The sequence below is a fragment of the Scatophagus argus genome, chromosome 19 (assembly GCF_020382885.2).
Source record: "Scatophagus argus isolate fScaArg1 chromosome 19, fScaArg1.pri, whole genome shotgun sequence".
NCBI classification, from domain to species: domain Eukaryota; kingdom Metazoa; phylum Chordata; class Actinopteri; family Scatophagidae; genus Scatophagus; species Scatophagus argus.
Genome location: NC_058511.1, coordinates 4,071,918 through 4,089,274, shown reverse-complemented (window position 1 = coordinate 4,089,274; position 17,357 = coordinate 4,071,918). Strand labels below are relative to the sequence as shown.

Below are 17,357 nucleotides of genomic sequence, written 5' to 3'. Positions count from 1 at the left end.
CTTTACACAGCCTTCTGTCAACACTATGCTGGCAGGTCCGCTGTTACTTTGGCACGCACTCAGCTGTACTGTTGCATTAGTAAGCAATCACGACATCTGAACGCTCTCCAGAAGCATTCAGATGCTCTGCTGCAGAATCCTGCAGAGCCACCGCCACGTCCGTGCTGTTCGTTTCTATGAATTCAACATTATTGTCGTTGATGTGGCACCACGACTGTCATGACACCACCGGCGGGACACAAAGCACCTCTTCATGACAGCCTGTCCTCCTTTGGTTTGTTTAATGAAAGCCTTATTAGGATTAAGTTCTCGGTCCTTACACATGCGATGCAAATCAAATGGATTCAAATTCATTGTGTGGGGAACACGAGTGTCTGAACATAATTTAATGACAAACCATCCAATAGTTTTGGAGACATTTCGCTCAAAACCACAAATGTCAGCATGATGGCGGTACCAGAGAAAAGTCAGCATCACCAAAGCATTTAATCTCCATCTAATAATCGTTGGGATGTTTTCAAGTGGAGGCATGACTAAAAACTGAAATAATTGACTATCAAAATAGTTTCTAGTTACTAATCAGTTAACTTAAGCCATCTTAACTCCAGCTTTACAGTAAATTCCTGTGTTTTGGTAGAGAAGAGTTAAGAACTCACTGCTTGTGCTAACATTGCTAACAGACTTTTAAGTGAAATCTGTTTTTGTAGTGAAAGCCAAAAATCCTGATGAGGAAATGAAGGATTAAAGTGGCTCTTTGTGGCTCCCACAGCTTCTTACTTAAGTCTGGGACATGCTGTTCTTTTCATTTGATAATATTATTGTTCAGTGTGTGTTCATGCAGACTGAAATGCACACTCGACACTGACGACATCGTACGCCACTGCTCAAGTGCTGTCGGCTCTCAGGGGGCTTTGTTGTATGTACAAAGCACTGATGAGAACTGATTGCTCCTCTCGATTGTCCCGACAGAACAAGAGTCACTTGTGTCTTGCCCCGTTTCTTTGTATGTGCCCTCTCTGTTCATCACCTACATTGGCCTCGCCTTGTCATCTTCTAAGATGCAGTCGTGCGAAACAGGTGAGGTTTCTGTGCTGAAATGTAAAATAACCCCACCGAAGTCATTGCTGCATATGTAAAAAAAAAAAACAAAAACACGATTGCAACCTTCTATTTTTGTCTGTTTTTGCCTTTTAATGGCCTGTTTGCATTAAATTCTCGTTGAGATGTAATATTGATGGGGTCTCCTGCCAGCAGGGAAACAAGACAAGCTTATCTTTTATTCATCAGCTAACCTGTGCTGTCTGGATGTTGACATTCAGTTGCACCTTGCGTGCACAAAGTAAAAGCACTGAAGAAGCTAAACAGTCTTTTATTCTGCATAAGCTGTTTGGGGTTGTTGAGGTCTGCGGTAAGATTAGGTGTGGCATACCAAGTATTTCTTCGCTTTAATGTCTAGTTAAAAAAAAAAAAAAGTCCTAATTTTTCCAGGACAAACCAGTTTGTTGGTTTGATCGTGGAGATATCAGTGGTAGAGATGCGTCATAGATATGGAAGTAACAAGTGGTTGTTAGGAAGAGGTCAGTGAGGGGGGATTAAGGTGTGCTTTCGCTCTCCGCCTTGTACGTCAGAAAGTGAAACCCAACTTGCACTCAGTCGCAGAGCAGGCATCCTGATGTGAAGATGCTGGCTGCTCATCCGTTGAACAAAAGCCTCTTGATATTCTGCATCACTGCACAGAGCCGCAAAGCTTAAAATCCCTTATATCCTGTCCTCGGCCTGCTTGCCTCTAATGAAAATGTGAGGCTGTTTTTTTTTCCGAGTTTGTGTGGAGGAAGGATTTGATGAGAAGAACCTCAGAGGCCAGCAACAAGTGCCTGCTTCGTGGCTGAATTTGCATGTGCTGATGATGAGTGGCGAGGAGCTGCGTGGCCCCTCATCACTGACAAAAGCTCTCCAGGGCTACGAGCAGCCAGCCTCTGATAGGCTCGTCTCTGCGGCGGCGTGTTGGCATGCAGCCACAAAGCCGCTGAATGAAAGTGACTGTTTGACGTCAACCGGGCCCTCACGTTGAGAGCAATTTGTTCTGCAATTTGTTCTTGTGGTTTTAAGATAAGATAAGATTTTGTTGACCCGCGTCTTTGAGGCAGATCGTATTTTTCACTGTTTCTGGTGCTGCGTTACATAGATTTGTATCAGAACTGTTTTTAAGGCTGCATTAGCTGATTCTTTTTTTGGTCATTGGAGCAGCAAAACATTATACCTTTTATGGTGAAGATATTTCCATCAAGCAGACGCCAAATGCGTTGATTTGATGTTGTGCTTCTGTACATCCAACAAATGTAAGTCCCAGATTTTTGTCTCACTTTAAGCTCTGATTTGGTCTCCTTGGTGAAACGTCTGGCTCTTTTGCTGCTAAATGCTCTGCCATGTTCACCAGCTGGTTAGTAGCTGCCGTTTGACCCTGTACACATAGTGTGCAGTGGGTCTGTCTTGTTGGGTCTTGTTGCTGGCTAGAAAATATGCCAATGAGAACGTGTGAGTGAGTCAGTTGTTCAGTTGTGTCGCCTGCCACAGCACATGATCAAGTGCTTTCAGTAGTTATTAATTATGTATGGTGTACTGCTATGCTGGGCCTGCCTGATGTTATCTTGTTTATGGTTTTATTCTGGTGAAAACTCAGATCTCTCAATCCCTCGTTTTTGTGACAAAGTCTTAAATCTAATCTTAATTCTAATGATAGTGGCTGAAATGTTGTTAAAATGTTAAAATGTGTGAGAGCAGTAAAAACATGATTTACAGGATGTAACCACTCTCTGTTGTCTCTCTGTTGAAAACTTCTGCTACTTTCTTCTTCGTTACGCACTTTCTCACTGTTTGTTCTGTCTATCGAGAGCGAAATGGACAAAAAAACATGATTCTCCTGTTCAAAACTACCCAAGACCATGACGCAGAGACGACCACACAAACCTGTCATCTGACTTTCTCCGGTGTGAACACGAGCTTAAATTGCCCCGTTGACTCAAGATAGCTGAATATCGTCGCGCTTTCTTCCAGTAGGAGCCCACCGACTGTAATGGGCTCTAGCCTGCAACAACCCATTAGAGATGAAAGATTCGGCCGGCTGGGTCAGACGTTCTCTGCTCCTAAGCTCCATGTAATGTGTTTGTTGACACAGAGAGGTGGATGGTTGGAAACAGATGAGAAGAGCGGGGCGTGATGTTATCTCTGCGACTCTCTGAGCACTTCTGTCATCACTGGAACGCAGCCACCGGCCTGATTTGTTTTCGTTGTTATCAGGGGTGCGTGGCGGCCTCAGGGACAACCGCCCCACCTCGCGTGCGGTTCTCCACAGCTGTCATGCTTATCCTACACCTTCATGAGTGTGTTTAACACCACATACCACAACATGATGCCCCTTAAGTGCAAGAATTGAGGGATTTTAGGCAGTTGGCATATGAATGCGCTCTTTGCTTACACAGCAGTCTGTTGTGCTAGCACCAGCACGGGATTCCTGGTTCAAGGCTGGGAACTCTCCGCCCCTGCACCAGAAGCTGTAGTCCCTGCTGGCTTGAGTGACACTTGGCAATATTTGCTCCTGTCGACCTATTGATCCAGCTCATATGCTGGAGTCCAGCTGGAGTCACTGTGGTATTGAGGGTGTTTGTGCTTGTTGATAGAGTCGAGAAGGAGGGTCACACCACCTCTTTTCATGGAAATGTTGTGTTTTTCAAGAGTGCACTTATGATTTGGCTCCACTTGTCTCTCTGACACGAGGATCTATAGCTGACAGCGGCTGCAGAGGAAGCTGCTGTGAACGTCACCTGTAACAGCCTGTAGTTTGTGATACACACACACACACACACACACACACACGCATGATGTGGTTTCATATGTGTTCATTAACCTTTGACCTCAGAGCTGAGTCTCTGTCCCAGAACAATAAAGACTCGGCCATGTTTGTTGTAATGAAAACCAGATATCAGCAGTTACAGCTGCGACATTCAGCTTTGATATGATGCACAAAGTCGCATTATTTATGGGTAAACTGACGAAAAAATATCAACAATTAGTTTGATCTCTGGAAACCGTTTTACAATATGAAACACAGGACGGCACCAAATCCTCACATATGAGAAGCTGCAACAAATGTCTTCTTAATGACGTTTTTCAGAATTGTGTGCATGAACCGTATGTTGTTGTTTTTTCCTCTCAATCAACAAGTTGATCAAATTGTTTGATCATTAGCCTGCATTGACTTCATTCAAGTCTTTATGCAAGAGCTTTCTTTTGTTTTTAAATGGTTTGATCATCGAACAAAACATAACAAATAGTCACATTTGAAGGTTGTTTTTTTTTTTAAAAATGTCTATAGACCACATGGCCAAAAGTATGTGGACACCTTCTCCTCATGCTTTTGATCTTTAGCTGTTTTTAGTGGTTTGGAGAAGACTAAAGTTCAACTGATGGGAAACCTACAACATACACTGAGTGTGTTTTCATCGCTTCCTTTGCTGACTGTGTGCTGTGTGTTTTTATTACAACCGCTCTTCAAAAACATTAAACAGTATATACTGCTATCACAGAAATAGGCAAAAAAAAGTCCTTAATGAATATGATCTTCAAAGTATTTAATCTCATGGCAGGTCATGTGTAGGTGTAGGAAACAAACCCTCTGCATCACGTCTGTGCCTCTCACCTGCAGACATAGCTGTCGTGGAGATGACAGATGCCTTCCGCCAGCCGTCACTCTTCTACCACCTGGGAGTCCGAGAGAGCTTCAGCATGGCCAACAACATCATCCTGTACTGCGACACTAACTCCGACTCGCTCCAGTCCCTGCAGGTAGGCTGTCGTGATGGACCCAAACCGGGACAATCCTGCCCTCGTCGCTTCAACACGCGAGGCACTCGCTGTGGTTCACGAAGGTGGTGATTAAGGCTGTATTTAGGAGGAGGCGGGGAGGGCTGAGGGGGCCGACAGGAGATTGACAGAGATGTAATTTGGTGGCAGCGGCACAGAAATGCGTCAATAGCTTGTTGGAAGGAAATGCATTTATGTAAGTGTTTGAGATAAGATAAGGCTTCATTTAGTGGTGGATGAGCTGGAAATGAGATCTTAAATTAGGTTTTTTTGCATTAGTGATCAACAACTTTTAAAGTGGTAACCCACTGTCTTTATTTTTATTGTTGTCTGTGTGTGAGGTGCTTTTATTACCTTTTCTTCTTTTCATTTTTACATAACATGTTATTTTCTGATTAAATTTAAGTGTTGAGATGTACCTCCATTTTCAATACTTGAGGCCTTCTTTGTAGGCCTTCAGCTAAACATGGAGTCACTCGTGTTGCAGCAATGAGAACAACAAACGCTTGTTCATATAAAAGCATCAGACTGTTAATTTAACTGGCTGGAATTCAACAAACTGCACATAACAACAGAGTCTTACAGCTCCTGATGTAACTCACACAGTCTGAGGCCCAAGCGTAACACATTCAGAAACTTGTGCCGCAGGCGACTTGTAGCAGACGAACACTGAAGTCTTTATTGTTGGTAGCTTGTGTACTGGGAGGATTTTTCTGGCGACCGAGATCCTCAGCCAGTGACCACACTGTGTAGTCGCCTTATAGGACTGCCCAGTCTGTCAGGGGAGGTTTTTTTCCTCCAGACATAGAAAGCTAAGTAGCATTCTCAACTCTATTACTTTGGCCTTTTGACATGACAGAATAGTTGCTTTAATTGCCATATTTTCCTGCCCTAATGTAAGCGGGTACTGAATAATAGTTTGTGCCTCCTTGTGGGCCGTTGTGGAGCCCACCCGCCTGACTCTGTGGTCGGCTAACTGCACCTCAATCGGCCTGAAAAAACCACTTCTCTCTGGTGGTTTCCTCTGATTGCTATCAAGCTGCTAAACTATTTCAAAGGCTTCTGTCTTAACATCTTCTTCAAATACTGAAGTTTCTTTTAAGAAACACGGCGAAAGGAGACCTTTGTGTCAGCGTGCCTGCGCTGGTCATGCATCTTTTCACAGCAGGTTTATTTATCTATTTACTGAAAAACAAAAGCAAATGAATTTCATCAATGAATCTTCATCTGCCGTCTGCATGTTTTAATCTTTATTCTTTTTAATTGGTTTTGAAAGAAGGAAAACTCTTATGGATTCAAACTATAACACATCCTGAAAGCCAATATGGCAGTGATGTGACAAATTAAGGCGATAAAAATGAAAATACAAGCCAGTTTGTCTCTTAATCCAGCACATCATGAGAGGAATGGAACCAAAATAATTTATGTCTCTGGTTGAGAGGAGTATGTGGTGCACGCACAGCATGATAAGCTAAACCAATGCTGTTATCCCAGAGTTAGAAACTGGCAGACTGAGACTGAGTCTGCTCCAAAGTTCGGTTTGCTGCATTAGTAAAACAGACTGATCTGCTCCGTGGCAGAATATCTGACTGTTCAACAAAGAAGTTCCCAGTATGCTTCAAACAAATTAGTTCTTACACCTTAAGGCAAAGGTGTTTACACCTTGGTGATGCATTGGAGTGTATGTGTAGAATGAAAAGAGACTTTGACACAGAAGTTCAGACCCACCCTACTCTCAGGGCTCTGCACACACCAAACTAATGCGTGTTTTGTAAAGCTGCAACACCAGCCCCCGATTCAGGGTTTTTGGTCTCCGTTATATTCAATTCAACAACCGCTTCACATCGAGCACACTGCCTCAAGTTACTTTGTTTACAGAGGAAGTGAAACTAGCCAGACAGCAAAGTTTTTGTGCTTTGCTTGTAATGTCACTGATAACCACAGTGTGCGTCTTTATGTGGTCTAATGTAATTCATACTGTTCATGGTACGCTAAGCCTTAAGTAACGCATTACGAACATGTTAAATGCATTTCCTTCCCCGTAAAATATTTGCAGAACCTTCTTTGAACATTTGGAAACCTACATTGCTTACGTCCTCTTGTGATCATTTTTTACTTTGTGCAATTCATGACACCAACTGTCACTGCATGTGCTGCCACAGCATCACAGCTGGACAAACAGCCAAACGCCCAAAAAACAAATAAAATGCTGCTGTTTCAAATATGGTGTATCGGATTTTCTTTTAGCATTTAGATTTTTAGTTAGTAACACAGCATTCAAAATAAAGTTGCCCTTAGGAGAAAATGTTTGTGTTAAATATCTAAGTGTCTTCTTCTTCTCTCTTCTCGTCTTTCAGGAGATAATTTGCCAGAAGAACACTGTAAGTACACAAAGCCTTTGCCTTTCACACATTACTCACCCGTTGCTCACACATCACACACATTATGTGGTGCAAAGAATATGCTTTTTCACGACGTGCAGGGAGCACAGTATCTGACACCTTATGTTTCTCTTCTGGTGTTATAAAGGTTTTCTCTTTTGCAACCCGCTTTTGTTTAGAAGCTGAGATGAATGTTTGCCTTGGCACAGAAATGTAAAATGAAAATATAAAGATGTTTTTTTTTCCTCGGATGACAGCTCTTTCAGGAGCTACAGTGACTGCATGGGCATGAGCTGCATTAAAAAGCAGCAGCATTTTGAAAATTTGACTTGCAAAAAGTGCACCATTCAAATAAGGTGCTGCCTTAAAGTTAAGGAAATCCTGTTCTTCACTGACTCACACTTTACTGTAGCTCCTAATAAAATCTAAAATTGATTTTGATTCACCCCATGTTACGTGCTGATATATATTTTTAGAAACGTTAATACACATGAATACAAATATATGCAGTGTTTTAAGCTGTTAAGTTTTTTACTGTTTTGTGGATTTGTGTGTCTTTACCTTAAAGATTTTGTTTAGTTAATAAAAGATCAAAAAAATTAGGAAGAAATGAATTAATGGTGGGCGGCATGGTGGTGCAGTGGTTAGCACTGTCACCTCATAGCAAGAGGGTTCCAGGTTCGTATCCCAGTCTGGGCCCTCTTATGTGTGGAGTTTGCATGTTCTCCCTGTGCCTGCGTGGGTTTTCTCCGGGTTCTCCGGCTTCCTCCCACAATACCAAAAACATGCACATTAGGTTAATTGGCTACTCTACATTGCTCCTAGGTGTGAGTGTGAGAGTGTGTGGTTGTCTGTCTTTGTGTGTTGGCCCTGCGATTGACTGGCGACCAGTCCAGGGTGAACCCCGCCTCTCGCCTGTAGTCAGCTGGGATAGGCTCCAGCTCCCCCGCGACCCTGACGGATAAGCGGTAAAGAAATTGGATGAATTAATGGTGAGATGAAACAGTGGAAAGCAGAAAATCCACTCATTTAAGCGTCTGAAAGTAACAAATGTTTGGTATTCTTAGCCTCATAAGTACCTTTTCGTGTTTTCGATAATCAAAATTGTCGATTCTGTTAGTCGACTAACTCGGCGCTGGACCAAAGTGTGATTAAGGCAGAAGCGTGGGAGCAGGCTAATTGTTGTCAGGAGTGAGATGAAAGGCTTAGCTCTCCTAAGTGGCTTTTCAGAGTGGAAGGAAGTGGTTCTGTGCTGCATGAAATGTACTGATCTCTGACACCGCGTGAGGAGAGCTGATTATCGCTCACAGTACGACAGTGTGAGCTTGCCGATCTCCCTTATATGCACTCGCTGTCTTTGCTCTCTCACTTTCTTGCTTCTGTCAGGGCACTTGTGCTCCAAATTAGCCCTCTGTGCTTGGAAAAGTGCACTTAAAAGTGCAACACCGACAGAGTTTTTGATCTGATCTTTTTTTTGTTTTGCATCCATTTTGAAAGTGTTATAGCTGTTTTCTCTGCATGTGACATAATTAAGAGTTTATTTATATCGCTTCTGACTGATTTCCACCCCAACTCTTTGACCTTTTCAATAACATTCATGTATGTATTCAGACAAAAAAAAGAACAACAAAAGGACACAAGGAAAATTTCAGCCAATAGCAAACCCCCTTGCAGACTTATCAAGGACGGGCACAAGGAACAATGAAAAATGCTAAGTCATGCTAACCCCTGCCCTGCAAAGCCTATCAAGCTCTTCATCCTCATAAGACAGTTTACAGTTTAAGTTTACAGTGACAACAATGGCAGATTTAGCGCTTCAAATCAGTAGTTATTCTGAGTCAGTACGTCTTCAGTTTTACACACAAGGAAACAAACGTGGCAGTGTTAAATCTGACGACTGAAATGACAGTTGTCGCCCATAACTAGCGTTTGAAACAAGACGCCTGTCAAAAGGTTTTAAATATTCACATGACGGCTTCGTACATGTAATAGGCAAATGATAAACCACAAGATTATGATTTGTGACTAGGACATGTAAATAACTTTCATTGTACTTGTTTAGCATGATGTAATTTCCCATCTATTAGTGGTCAAACATTTGTTATAAGCTTACTCTAAAAAAAACATAGAGTTTAAATTTTACCTTTATTGGTTTATAAAAAGTGTGTTTGACTTTGAAGAGGAAGGGTAAGATTTATGTAGAAAGCGTAACCCCATCTGACGAGTTTGCCTCAGGCTGGAGTTTAAATTTCCTGTCTATATATAGTAGCATGTTGCTCCCATGGACCCTTCAATCCTGAACTGGTATTTTTCTTACCCAACCTGTAATCCCACAAAAAATCTTTGCTTTGTGAGTAGGTCACAAGGCCAACAGTCATATAATACTTGCATATTAGAGAAGATAAATATAGTCTTTAATGCCTTTCCTTATAGTTTTGCTCCTGTGTTTTTGCTTTAGGCACAGCTAAAAAAAGAAAAGAGAGAGAGACGGACCTAAAATTACCGGCGTGCCGGCAGGCCTGACCGGTCTGCCAGCCCGGTTGTGGTTGCTATGATTGGGCAGTCATTGTTTGGTGTGTGTGTGTGTGCCCTTTAGCTGCAGGTGTAAATGTATTTGGTTATCCTCTGCTGTTACAAAAGCATGTGTTGTTAATTGTAACAAAGTGCACTTAACAACACATCATTAGAGTGTAAATCCAGGTATTAAGCTTCTGTTAGTGTATATCCACTGACTGTAATTGCATGCACATTGCTTTTTCAGTGTTCAGGAGGCCATGGGTGGTCATTAGTCACGACTAATTATTCAGAGGGTTAATGACTGTTTGAGCAGTCATATAAACGAAGTGCTAACACTAAGTTGCGGTCAGCTCTGCGTGTGTGTGTGTGTTTCTCTGTCTCTGTGAAGGTGAGTGAGTGGGCATGCAGCTCCAGTACTATCCTGCTGTAATGCAAATGGACAGATGGACCATCGGCAAGGCTAGCAAACCGGATGACTCACTCACTGAATCACTGACTCATTCTCAGTCACATTCACCAGATTCGCCCGTGAGCCACTGCTCTCACATGTGTTTCACTCGCAGCTGACAAGCTTGTTACCTGTAAGCAACTAACAGAGGTTAGTTTCGAGCTTTGACCCGCAGCCGGGCGGTGAAATGCAGATCGACCTGAGAAAATAAACCTGACACGTGATCTCATAACGTCATGAAACATACAAACAGAGAGGAGCTAAAGATAGCGACAGGATTGAGCAACCTGTCTGGTTACACCTAACACAAACAGGGGTCACAGTCTCTGGTTTATTTTTGAAAGATATGCCCCAGCGCTGCAGCAGCCGGTGATGTCATGAACCGCTTTTGCAGAGAAGGAAGTAGCTATCTCCGATTGGCTTTTATTGCTTCAACACCGCACCTTCCTTTCACTTCCTTTCTTTTTTTTCCTCTTGGCAGAGAGAGCTGCAGCAGCAGCAGTGTTTTCTCAAAGAGACGTCAAAAAAGCTGAAACCATGATAGAATATTAAAGCCGTCAGGATGCAGCTGGGTAACAGCCCAGCCGCCTTCAGGCGCTCTGATGTAGTGTTTCACCACACGTCTGACATTCTGGGAATAGCTCTCCTTGAAAAGACCTCGGCTGTTTCTTGAGGATGTCAGTTGTGAAGATCCTGCCTCTCTCGCTTTCTCTCTTTGTCTTTTCTGGAAACACCACAAGCACGTGTTTCCGCCCCCACCAAAGCAGGGATGCGAGTTGAGTGAGTTGATCTATTTATGCCAATGTCGTTACTGATTCTGCTTATTTGTCCGATCCCTAAGCAATTCCCTTGTGGATTCCTTGTCAGTTTTCTGTGTGCACTATGCATAAGGGATGCACGTAACTCAGGAGTGCAAAAGCTCAGCTGTTTAACTGCTGTTTAATTTCTCAACCGGAACTGACACTTGAGTGCAGAGTGTCAGATACAGGGCGTCCCTCGAAGCCAAGCCCGTGTTTTGTAGTAAGATGATTCAGCATATTTTGGATGTGTCCACCCCTTATTTGAAATGATCATATTACAAAGTGAATTACAGTGCCGGCTGTAATTCACTTTGTGAAATGAAGCCATACTCTGGACTGATCCTTCCTCTCTGCTGTGACTCCCTTCTTGTTGCCAGTTTCCAGCAGCATAGATGCATGAGGTTGACATTATTGTTTTACAATTTGGAAATGTCAAAATAACATGCAAGCATCAATTAAAGGAGCTCATAAGCTTCAAGGCATATATATACTGTAGCTAACATGTAAACATGTGTTTTGCCAAGACAAGACACATGTTTAGAATTAGAGCTAAGTAAGTAAAGAAAACACTTTAACTGCCACAACTAGAGCTAAAACTGAAACAGGCGTGAAACAAAAATTCCACCTGGATGGCACAGCTGCGGTAAATAACAAGGTAGAGCTTTGCACAAGGTGAGCAGCGAGGCTTCTGTTTCTGCTTGATCTTCAGGAGCACCAGGCTGCATGAACAAGTGTTTATAAGTGCACTGCTCTAAGTGTTTGTGCTTGTAAGAAAGCGGCTCGTTATGGGACAGTCACCACTGATGCACATCTCTTCTGCTGGCTGCTGCCTGTTTAGACTGGTTCAGTGAAGGCAACGCCACATGAAAACACTATTGTCTGTGTAGACAGATCAGAGCCGAGGCCTCATGTCAGTACCTGAAACTGTCTCAATGAGGGGAAACAGCTCAGACTTCCTCCAGGCAATCTGCTTCCTCATCACACAATGTGATGTTTTACCATACAGTGTTGGGGGAAAATACATTGTAAAGAGTGTTTGATACATAATTTATATCACGGAATCATTTCGTTAAGGTTTCTGATGACTGCACAGCAAATGAACGTCTTGTACTGTGAGGAAGTTTCTTACTGCTTGTGGTATTTTATACTCTAAGCTTAGTTATTAAAACATATGACAGCTCACTATGCTCAGTATTTAAACAAACTGCTACCCTGCTTTATCTCATTATAGTTTTTAAATTGACATGTCAAGAAAGAGGGAAAACAAAGATGCAGAACAAGAGCATATAGATGTCGCTGCAAGCTGCAGCGTTTTAACATGTATACATATAATTAGAACAGTGTTAGCATATTTAGTATTTAATGCAGGAAATTAGAAATTAGACTGCAGAAATTAGTAGTTGGTATTAAATATATTTTCTTGGAGCTTTTGATCATATCACAAGACGTTCCTCAGCAGGTAGGGTCACCCAGTCATTGTGGAATTGGAAATGCTCCTGTTTTTTTGTTTGTTTGTTTGTTTGTTTTTGCACTTTCTTGTCTTATTCACCAGCTATTCTGGAGCTTTAGATGAAACAGAGAACAGAGGAAGGTCAAGGATGAACTCTCATTTTCATTTCACATTACGTGAACAAAGTGTCCATGACATGCTCAGAACAATGTAAATTTACAGTTTCATGACAGCTAGGCATTTGCAGCTTCTGGTGAGATATGAAAATAAATTGTTGTCATTGTTGTTTTTTCTTTTGTAGCACATTTAATTAAATTGCTGGTCTGTTGGACTTTCTAAATGAAACACCCACGTTTGGCTTAAATGCTGCTGAAGCCTCTTTCACACCAAACCCACAGTGTCATGCAAAGAGAGTCCTCCTGAAGCTTGAATATACTGACGCCTAACTGTGTCTCTTGCATCAACAGACATGCTCAGCCAACTACACCTTCATCCCGTACATGGTGACGCCCCACAACAAGGTGTACTGCTGTGAGAGCAGCCTGATGAAGGGCCTGACCGAGCTGATGCAGCCCAGCTTCGAGATGCTGCTGGGGCCCATCTGCATGCCGCTGCTCGACCGCTTCATCCAGCTGCTCAAAGTGTCACAGGCCAACTCCCAGTAAGTTAAATGAAGGGCTGACAATGGGTGGACTGGACCAAGGGTCATCCATCCATGTTTCATCCATCCATCCATTCATCCATTTCTACACTGCTTATCCAGAACCAGTGAAATTGATTTTAAAAAAAAGAAAAAGTTTAAAGATTTGAGTCTATCTTGTAAGGTTGTAATGTCATAAAATCTGTGTAAATTTACATTCTTTTTTTAAGGAACGTATTCTATGGCTAAAATGTGTATATGGTAAAACAAATGCCAAGAAATTATAATCATAATGTCTTACTTCACTTTTGACCAAACAACATTATAGTAATGTTAGCAGAATTTTTTGTTTATCACTGAAGGAAACACGTTAACACCGAAAACGAGGCAATTGGTTTTAGGATGATGAAGCAAAAGAAAAATGTAAAAATTTAAAGGTATTCCTGCAAAGAAGAAGTTCCCCTGAAGGCAGTGACAAGGGCTGTGTTGTGTGTGTGGAATCCCCAAAATGTCGCTTTATGTACAAAGGCAAAATGTTCAACTCAGTGTTTTATTGTTAAAATGCAAGCTGAGATACAGCGAGGTAGGTACATGACAGATGAGGCTCACATGTTTTCATGTTTGAGCATCTCTTTCTCAGCCTTTGCTTTAATACTCCACCACTCTTCCCGTCATTACTTGCTTTAATTATTTTTGTGGAGCGTTTCTCAACTTTGACTTGCGTGGTGATCCACAGCTCCAAATAAAGAAATAAATAAATAAATAAATGAAATTATCACCGCCTCAGTTGCTGGGGTAATATTTTAAGCTTTCCTGCCAACAGGCAATGCAGCAGCCAGTTGGTTGTAGCTCAGCTCCAGGAATAGTGAGTCAGGTTTTACAGGCAGAAAAGAAAAACATGCACTTAGATGAGGCTTTTCTAATAACTGGCAAGCACAGCACTGGTAACTGCCTAGAACACATTCAGCGCATTGTGTGATACAGCATGACTACTATTTATATTAACCTACCGAGCAGTGATGAATGTGTTCTGCCTTATGCCTTCCTGAGACCTGTGCTAAGAAGTGACACTCTGGGTAAAAATGGTGTCTTTACTATTTGCTGATTCCATGTATTTGGATGACATTGACCTTTTAAATGAAAACAGGATGTCAGTCAGTGTCAATGTTGCCTTGTTCCAACGCGAGGGAGAATTAATTCTAGTCAGCTAACTCACATGGAACAGATTTGTTATGTGAATGGAGCGAATGTGCTGTGCGTTTAGGCCTCAGCCTTGTCACTCCATGCAAGGACAAGTCGAGTTCAGAGCCAAACGGGGAGGGGGTGACCATAATCTGCAGCAAATGATCATGAATATTTGGATCTTTTGAATTTTTTTTTTTTTTTACAGATGCAATATCAGTTCACATTGATATTGCATCTGTATCACCCATCACCCAGTTCACATTGAACAGATTTGTTTTATGAATGGAGTGAATGTGCTATGAGTCTATCAGTAATTATTTGGCATTTATGCTGCAACTTTGTCACTCCCTGCGAGGATACACCAAGTTCAGCACTGAAGAGCCGTGATTGACGATCGTCTGCAGCGGATGATCATCAGCAACTGGGAGCTTTTAAAGATCTTGGCTGACGTGAAAACCGTGTTTTCACCAGTAGCTTATTTTGAAGAAAACAAACAAGCAAATTTAACTTCAGTCAGCAAACTCACACAGAACAAATTTATTATGTAAGTAGTGGGTTATTGTTTAGGCTTGAACCCTGCCTCCAAGGACACACGACTTTCAGAGATGAACAGAAGGATGATAATTAGCAGCAGATGACCCTCTGCACAAGAGACGTTTTCATTCATGTGCTGAGCTTTAACACCAGTTCAAGGAATGTAAATGTAATGTTTTTCTCCAAAGCCTGCAAGACCTACAAAATAGGTATATTTAATATTATTAACTATCATTAACTGGAAGTACAAAGCAATAATTTAAACAACATTCATGAAATATTTACTCTCATCTCATTTAAGACGGGAAGAAAATTGCTCGTCTGACTAGATAATAATTGGTAGGAAATGAATTTAATCTCCAGTCACATTACAATCGCCCATTAAGGAGATGCTAAACCACCTAAACACGTTGACTACAGTGTTAATTGGATTTTTTTATGGAAGATACTAAAATAACATTGGCAGGAAGCATCTTTTGCCACCATGAGTCACAGAAAGGCGTCTTACATAACGTCTTAACTGAATAAAATTGTAAACTGGGGTGCTTTGTACAGTAGATGCGTCGGTTCAGCGTGAAGACAATACCTTTAAGCCGTATCTCCTTCCCTTACAGCCAGTATTTCCGTGAGACGATTCTGAATGAGATCCGCAAGGCTCGGGAGTTGTACACTGGCAAGGAGCTGGCTGCCGAACTGAACCGCATCCAGCAGCGGCTGGACAACGTGGAGTGCCTGTCGGTCGACATCGTCATCAACCTGCTGCTGACATACAGGGACATCCAGGTGCGCCTGCTCTGTGTGCCATCTTTAAGCATCAGCAAGTTGTTGTCCAATGAAGTGTGCTGCCTTGTGATGATAAAACAAACTGGATAATTGGTAGAGAAACTGGTTAGAAGTTAATGTTGGCGCTGCTTTGTCTAAAAATTAACAGTGTTAACAGGCGCATGGGAAGTGGATTTTATTCACTGCAACATGCACGTTGGCCCAAAGCTGTAACCAGTGAAAGTTCTTGTTTGAAAATAACAACAAAAAAATAACTGAACCTATTGGTAGATGTTTTTTCACGGACTAAACCTTCAGCTACAATAGTTTTTTATCTTTATCAGACCTTGGAAGGCCAACACTAACAACTAAAATTACAAAAGCTGTTCAGTCTGCATGAAATTGTTTCACTGAACCAACGGATGCACCTCTCACGTCCGGACAGACACACAGACTCTCATAAACTCTTTAGAGAGGAACATGGCATAAAGTTTCTAGGATAAACAATCAGGGTTTGTCAGCCATTCAGCCCACCGCTAACCGCTAACCGCTCTTAAGTTCAAACAAATTGCCAGCTAAGATGATCTGTGTGTGCTGTCATGTCCCTGACCTTGACAGAGGAAGCTCCTGTACAAACGTACTGTACAAGTCGGAGAGAGGTCGCTGCCTCAGGTTCAGCCTGACAGCATCATCTCTTTACGAGGGGTGTTCTTTCAAACAGAGGCCATTCGTAGGCCAGACCGCCTGCAGGGAGCTCTAGGCAAAGCCTTTGGTCTGCTCGTCTTAAATCTGCCGCTCTTTAGTCTCCTCATTGCGATGGCAGTCACCGTCTGGATCCTCCCACTCACCATGGGCAGCGCTCAGCCTCATGAATGATTCATTAGAACAACAAGCATTGAGGATGTGCTGAATTATTTAACATCCTTTGGCCGTAGTGACTGTGCAGGCGAGTAGGGGCAACAAAAAAATGTGATGAAGGGGCCACTCGGTTATTGAAGTGCTTTTGGTGTTAAGCTGACGGTCTCAGACGGAGTGAGTAAAGGGGCATCAGGAAGTCCCCCTCTGGCCTGAAAGCAGCTCAGTACCTTGATGAGTTGGAGTGTGTGTTTGGAGGACACTGATGCAGAGATTCGTGGGCAACAGTCCCACAATGCTTAGCAGTTACCAGTGACCAGAGAGAAAGTCCATCAGGAGCTCATCCTTATGTTCCTTACTTATCGTCTAGGATTACGAGTCCATCGTGAAGCTGGTGGAGACGCTGGAGAAGCTCCCGACCTTTGACCCCGTGGCTCATCCACATGTGAAGTTCCACTACGCCTTTGCACTGAATCGGTGAGATGACACACACATTCAGGTTTTTCAGACATGGAAAACTGTCTTCTTCAAATGTAAAATGTCACTCAACTTGATCAACTTCTGCTCACAACAGTCAGTTATCGTTTTATGGACGTGAACCATGTTGTGTGACCTACTGTCAATAAAGCATAAGAAATTGGGTGTGACGTAAAGGTTTAAAGACATTTTTGTGAAACAAATTGTAAGGAAACTGATGAACATACTGAGGTGACATGAACACGTCTAATTGATTTAAAAATGATAACATTTATATTTAATATTGTGCCCAATAAATGCATTATGGTCCTCCAATAAATACATAACAAATAAATAAATATTATGCAATTATCATCAGAATTTCGCATATAATTTTTGCATGTCTTACCAATCCATGTCGAGGCCTTCAGTAAAAAGTGTCGATGCTGTTGCTCATCTGTTGGTCTTT

The 17,357-nt window shown here is 42.2% G+C and overlaps 1 protein-coding gene across 3 annotated transcripts in view; it reads left to right on the top strand.

Annotated features, from left to right (window-relative positions):
• Positions 1 to 17,357, top strand: part of map3k5 (mitogen-activated protein kinase kinase kinase 5) — a 57,286-nt gene that overhangs the window by 10,291 nt on the left and 29,638 nt on the right. For 2 of the 3 annotated variants that reach the window (XM_046373414.1, XM_046373413.1), the window contains exons 2-6: positions 4,703 to 4,842; positions 7,218 to 7,241; positions 12,924 to 13,117; positions 15,430 to 15,598; positions 16,803 to 16,909. In XM_046373414.1, coding sequence (XP_046229370.1) covers positions 4,703 to 4,842; positions 7,218 to 7,241; positions 12,924 to 13,117; positions 15,430 to 15,598; positions 16,803 to 16,909 — 634 coding nt within the window. Of the gene's footprint in view, positions 1 to 4,702; positions 4,843 to 7,217; positions 7,242 to 9,836; positions 10,987 to 12,923; positions 13,118 to 15,429; positions 15,599 to 16,802; positions 16,910 to 17,357 lie in introns of those variants that run through there. The other variant, XM_046373415.1, reaches the window with a different exon arrangement.